This window comes from Salvelinus sp. IW2-2015, linkage group LG22, assembly GCF_002910315.2.
Source record: "Salvelinus sp. IW2-2015 linkage group LG22, ASM291031v2, whole genome shotgun sequence".
Classification (NCBI taxonomy): domain Eukaryota; kingdom Metazoa; phylum Chordata; class Actinopteri; order Salmoniformes; family Salmonidae; genus Salvelinus; species Salvelinus sp. IW2-2015.
In genome coordinates this window covers 7,346,206-7,352,883 of record NC_036862.1, presented here as the reverse complement: position 1 = coordinate 7,352,883, position 6,678 = coordinate 7,346,206, and the positions used below count along the sequence as shown (strand labels likewise).

Genomic DNA, 6,678 nt, shown 5'->3' with positions numbered 1-6,678 from the left:
GTGGAAAACTCATCAGATGAGTCTGACCAACATTGATAAATATCTCAACATTATAACTTGTAAAACGCGTTTTCACAGAGTGCTCGTAGGATCTTTTATAACGACGAACTTTGCAATGCTGTTATAATCCACCCTGTCGCCCCATCTAGCAAGTCAAAACCGTTTCCCTCCTTTTTTCCTCCCACACTTGTTTCACTTCTGGTGAAATGCTTCTTGTCAGTTGAAATGGGTGAAGGGGTGTCAGAAAGGGGGTTTCCCATCTCCTGCTCAAATCTCTAAAGACCCACCAAGTAGCAACAGCCAACAGCTGTGTGCTGTTATGAAAATAAGCTCAACCCAAATTTTCTTTCTGCCTCACAGAACTTTGTCAATAACAGTTGACAATGTCAGTGACTGCTTTAAGTGACTCCTCAGAGTTAACTGAAGTGAAGAAACATGGTCATTTATTCACAAAAGGCTCCAAAAAAGTACTTAAATAGCTACAATTAGAATGATGGTTGCTGATTTTTTTTTCAGTTAGGAAGGACTGTTTACTTGAAATGGCATACAAAGGGTTTGTAGACATATCYCATGACTCCCCACAATCTGCATTGTTAAACAAACCCTTCTGTGTGTCACACAGTGTCCTCAGTTTGTGGACCATGTCAACCAAATGTCACTTCCAAATCKCCCAGAGAAGGAAGCATAGTGTTCACACTGCAGTTCAGTCCTCCCTCCACTAGGGGCATCTCTGATAAAGCCGTCAGGAGTGGAAAGGATTCACCGATGCATGTAGGCAGGTGGGAAAAGGTTACTGAGTCCTCCAAGTTTACCACCGTTTCTATGTGGAGATTGTTCTTTTTATAGCTGGAGCATGTCGACTTCATCTCACATATGTCACCTGTGAGACTGCCCAAGTTTAGTTGCTCCTCTGTCAAACTAAACAGGGCTACAGACTGTCCGTCGAAACTCACCTCATASTGTCTTCTTGTCTGGCACCAAACACATTGGCTTGCCCCCAAACAAACACATGCCATGTGACCTGACCTGTATCCCACAACAGGATCAGCCATAACTGTTTCGCATGAGATTTGTTGAAGACTCTGCTCTGTCTCAGTAAAATGGGCGTCCACCGAAGAGGGACTCTGGCTCCGGTAGCCATCCCCTGTGACCATTACCATCTCAGGCAAGATTCCACAGTCGTCCCCCTGTAGACTCCCAGCACACCCTAACTGGCAGCCCAGCCCCACCCCACTGTCCTCTTTCAGGCTGATGTCTATGTTTATCCTCCTATCCAGTAGGGGGGGCTCTCCAGTTCCACTCCTGCTGCTGACGGCACTCTCTGGTGCTCCCAGGCTTCCACAGCCACTGTCTTCTTGCTTTTCCGGACTTCTTCCGTTTCCATTCCCGGAAATGTGTGATTTAGTGCAAGCCCCACTGTCCAGACTCGTCCGTCTGTCCTCTCCTTCTTCCTGCTCTCCCTTGCCTGCTAGAGAAGTCCTTTCATCGGCCAACCAGACCATGGCATCAGTTCTGGCGGTGCTCATGAACCAGCCTTTGTCTGTGACGATCTCCACTGGGACATCTCCCACACAGAGAGGCTGCCAGCCACTGCCTGTGGATTTCTGAGGTAAAAGAGGACAAAAAAAAACATTAATCTATAAATAAACAACTCCTAGAATGAGGAAGTGATCAATAACAGGAAATAGAATAGGCCTTTAGTTTTGATTAAGATAATCAGAGTTAAACAGAGACTTCTGAAAAGCATGGTGTTTCCCTATCGGTGAAGTTACAGGAAATTAATGTATATGTATGTTGTCGAACAGAGCACCACTGAATTCCTCTACTGAGCCATTTACTTTATTTTCGTACTCCTTATATTGTATTATTTCTTACTGTTGTTGAATTGTCGAGAAGGAACCTGCAAGTAAGAATTTCATTGGACGATGTATACCATGCGTATCCCATAAATATGGACTAATAAAACTTGAAACTTCTATCTATTGTGGTGCTTCTTTTTTTGCACTTTTAGAATAAAGCGTTTTTGTCCTTTCTCAGAAGTGTCCTTTCCCTGAAGTGATTGACATAGTCAGTTCTGCATTAGTGAGACTGTTCAAAGAAACATACCAGTGCAACAGGCACTTTCTCAGGACGCCTCAGGAAGACGCAAAGGGCAAGCATGACCAGGACCCCCATCACGCTTAGGATGGAGAAGGACACCACAGCAAGGATATACCACTCTGATGAGAAAATAACTTGTGTTTAGCCGAATGAGTTTAGTTAATAAGACTAGACATTAGGCTGGTATATGACATATCAGAATATGGCCGTATAGAGCTGTGTAGTCTGAGTTGTATTACCTTGCTCTGGCAGCAGGAGGCACTGTTCAGGGGAGACCTCACTGGTGAATTCTCCTCCGTTGCCTGCAACTTTGAGGCTGACACAGTACTCCTGTCCCCAATGAAGCGACGTAAACCGAACTTCCGAATTGTCCTCGTCGTCATCATCCTTCAATTGAATGGCAARGGTCTGCAAGCCAAATAAATGAAAATGTCAGTCAATACAGTAACCTGAATATGACCTTGGATGAACCACGTCATTYTTTATTTTATTATATTAGAAGTACTGTTTTTAAACCACGTATGATCAGTACCTTGTTGTCCTGCCCACTTTCCCGTAGGTAGATAGTATAAGTCAGGCCAAATGGGAAGATTTTTTTTAGTAATGGCTTCCTGTGAACTCTGACTGTTACTGAACTGGAGGTGGCCAACAGCGTACTGGAGGGATGCTGCAGTTTACCTGGGAGAACGGGGGTAGAGGAGAAAGGTAAGCAATGGACAAGRGTTTGGCATTGTGTCACGATAAACTAGAAAGAAATGAGCAAAACCTATTCAACTCGGCCACTAAAACTTAGCTGTACTTGACCTACTTTCTCTGGGGTTAACCTTCTTCCACCGTGACCATGCAGAGATGCTGTTCTCAGTGACCAGTCGAACCCGGACCTTGTAGACCATGAAGAAGTCAGCGATAAGGTAGGACAGGTCACAATATGTCAGCTGGGTCCTGTCACAGCTGGTCACATTGGCCCAATTATTATTGACATACCTGAGGAAAGACACATGAAAGTAGCTAGATTAATTATAATTCTTTCTTCAAAGACAAGGAGAGGGTGGTATGGAAGAATGATTGAAGAGGGTAAAGGGGATAGAGTGGACAGGGAGTACTCTGAAATGGATGCGGTAGCCAAGTGCGGTAGCTAAGTGACAGGTCGGAGAACGAAGGGATGAGTAAATTAGGCGGAAGTAAGGAGTGTGGGGTATACCTGGACATCTGCACCTGGTACTGAGCCAGTGGTGGGGCCCCTTCAGGGGAGTCCCAGAGCAACGTCGCCTCCCCGTCCCATATGTCCACCGTCAGATTGACTGGCTTCAGTAGGTCMTTACCTGTCACAATTATAACATTCCAATGTTAAAGAATTTTCAGCATTTTTATGAGATTTTCAAAGTGCAAATAATTTATAGGAAGCCTGGGAGTCCAGAAGAGCAATAKGTAAGAKGTTTTTCCTAGCCACCGTGCTTCTACATCTGCATTGCTTGCTGTTTGGGGTTTTAGGCTGGGTTTCTGTACAYCACTTTGTGACATCGGCTGATGTAAAAAGGGCTRTATAAATACATTTGATTGATTGATTGAAGTAGTTGGTGGATTTCCTAAAGGGGACTACGTTTCATCAGGGGGTTTCAAAACCAGTTTCGCTATGAAATGTCACAATGTTTACAGTTGACTCATGACAATATTTGCTTAAATTCCAATTATTCACTATGAATTGTCTGTGGCTGTTATTGATACTTCCTCAAATTATAACTATATCATAGGATGTCAATTGAACAACATATTTTCTCTGTTGACTCAAGTTAACTAGATTAAATGTTTAACAWAGACTAATAATTGAAATATCAATAACAATCAGCACTTAGTTTCTTTTTTATGTATACGGGCATTACATTTTTAGATCGATGTGTGTCTTGAAACATGTTCCATTTTGATAGGAAGGGCACATACACACTGAGAAATGTACAATATGCTACCTCAAGCACTTTAGAAAGCTAGGCCATTATGAACATTTCTAGGTGCACTTTGTACTAAGTAACAATAAAAAACAGTCAATGACTAAAATAAATAAAGTAGACACATTATTTATTTATTTATATATATATATATATATATATATATATATATATATATATATATATATATATATATATATATATATATATATATATATATATATATATATATATATGCTGTAAATATAATGTTCTTACATTTAGAGAGTCTATTGTGAGAACTAAACAGCAATAACCAGCCATGTTGAATAAATAACGCTTTCATTACCTGACACATAGTCTGAGGTGATCAGGAGGGCAAGAATGGAAATCCAGAAGGTCCAATCCATGTCCAATATATAAATTCTCTGATCCTTAGATAATCAGCATCATACTGTAGATATTGTCCACACACTTCTGGCGTACGGGATAGCTCAGCTAGACTCCTATGTTGTGATAGAAGAGACTTTACTCAGTTACAGTCAATAGTTGACATGACTCTCACAGTTTCGTTTGATCTGTGTGAGAGTGTGAGGAGGCTGTGTGTTTATTTCCCCATATAACCTTACACCCCTCTCTCTCTCGCTCTGCTGACAACGGGCTTCCTGTTCTGACTGTAGCACAGCGCTTCCCTCTTCTCGYTCTTCTGCCCCCTACTTCACCCACAATTGTCTCTCCCTCCCTCCTTTCCGACAGCACATCTCTCTTTCCATCTTTCCTCGTAGACCAAAGGGGTTTTCCGCATTGGTTGGGAGGTGTCATCCATTTGTATATACAGTTGAAGTCGGAAGTTTACATACACTTAGGTTGGAGTCATTAAAACTCGTTTTTCAATGACTCCACAAATTTCTTGTGCATCTATTTGTGCATGACACAAGTCATTTTTCCAACAGTTGTTTACAGACAGATTATTTCACTTATAATTCCCTGTATCACAATTCCAGTGGGTCAGAAGTTTACATACATTACGTTGACTGTACCTTTTAAACAGCTTGGACAATTCCAGAAAATGATCTCATGGCGTTAGAAGCTTCTGATAGGCTAATTGACATCATTTCAGTCAATTGGAGGTGTACCTGTGGATGTATTTCAAGGCCTATCTTCAAACTCAGTGCCTCTTTGCTTGACATCATGGGAAAGTTAAAAGAAATCAGCCAAGACCTCAGAAAAACAATTGTAGACCTCCACAAGTCTGGTTCATCCTTGGGAGCAATTTCCAAACGCCTGAATACACGTTCATCTGTACAAACAATAGTACGCAAGTATAAACACCATGGGATCACGCAGCCGTCATTCCGCTCAGGAAGGAGACGCGTTCTGTCTCCTAGAGATGAACGTACTTTGGTGCGAAAAGTGCAAATCAATCCCAGAACAACAGCAAAGGACCTTGTGAAGATGCTGGAGGAAACAGGTACAAAAGTATCTATATCCACAGTAAACCGAGTCCTATATCGACATAACCTGAAAGTCCACTCAGCAAGAAAGAAGCCACTGCTCCAAAACCGCCATAAAAAAGCCAGACTACGGTATGCAAATGCACATGGGGACAAAGATTGTACTTTTTGGAGAAATGTCCTCTGGTCTAATGAAACAAAAATAGAACTGTTTGGCCATAATGACCATCATTATGTTCGAAGGAAAAAGGGGGAGGCTTGCAAGCCGAAGAACACCATCCCAACCGTGAAGCACGGGGTGGCAGCATCATGTTGTGGGGGTGCTTTGCTGCAGGAGGGACTGGTGCACTTCACAAAATAGATGGCATCATGAGGAAGAGAAATTATGTGGATATATTGAAGCAACATCTCAAGACATCAGTCAGGAAGTTAAAGCTTGGTCGCAAATGGGTCTTCCAAWTGGACAATGACCCCAAGAGTACTTCCAAAGTTGTGGCAAAATGGCTTAAGGACAACAAAGTCAAGGTATTGGAGTGGCCATCACCCTGACCTCAATCCTATAGAAAATTTGTGGGGAGAACTGAAAAACGTMTGCGAGCAAGGAGGCCTACAAACCTGACTCAGTTACAACAGCTCTGTCAGGAGAAATGGGTCAAAATTCACCCAACTTATTGTGGGAAGCTTGTGGAAGGCTACCTGAAACGTTTGACCCAGGTTAAACAATTTAAAGGCAATGCTACCAAATACTAATTGAGTGTATGTAAACTTCTGACCCACTGGGAATGTGATGAAAAAAATAAAAGCTGAAATAAATCATTCACTCTACTATTATTCTGACATTTCACATTCTTAAAATAAAGTGGTGACCCTAACTGACCTAAAACAGAGACTTTATACTTGGAGTAAATGTCAGGAATTGTGAAAAACTGAGTTTAAATGTATTTGGCTAAGGAGTCTGTAAACTTCTGACTTCAACTGTAGATACTTATTGCAGAGATATTTATTTGCTCAGATGTATCTGGTCAGGTGTGCGCGCGTGTGTTTCACTTGTCTTACTTTACCACTGTAACACAACGTAGGGTTTCAAATGGAGATAGAAATATTTGCAGTATTGTAATATTTGMGTTGTGGAGAAATGATCAGGCAGGAGACYGGAGTACAGTTAGTTTTCGTTTAGTCAAAACCTCTCGTGCTCTACAGTT

The 6,678-nt window shown here is 41.9% G+C and overlaps 1 protein-coding gene across 1 annotated transcript; it reads right to left on the bottom strand.

Moving 5' to 3' along the window:
- Positions 1 to 421: 421 nt before the first annotated feature.
- Positions 422 to 4,636, bottom strand: LOC111949873 (uncharacterized). Its single transcript, XM_023967209.2, has 7 exons — positions 4,372 to 4,636; positions 3,302 to 3,422; positions 2,909 to 3,084; positions 2,633 to 2,778; positions 2,340 to 2,508; positions 2,107 to 2,219; positions 422 to 1,604 (listed from the first exon to the last, which is right to left on the bottom strand). The coding sequence occupies exons 1-7, from the start codon at positions 4,430 to 4,432 to the stop codon at positions 645 to 647; spliced, it is 1,746 nt and encodes a 581-aa protein (XP_023822977.1). The 5' UTR covers positions 4,433 to 4,636; the 3' UTR covers positions 422 to 644.
- Between the last annotated feature and the right edge of the window lie 2,042 nt (positions 4,637 to 6,678).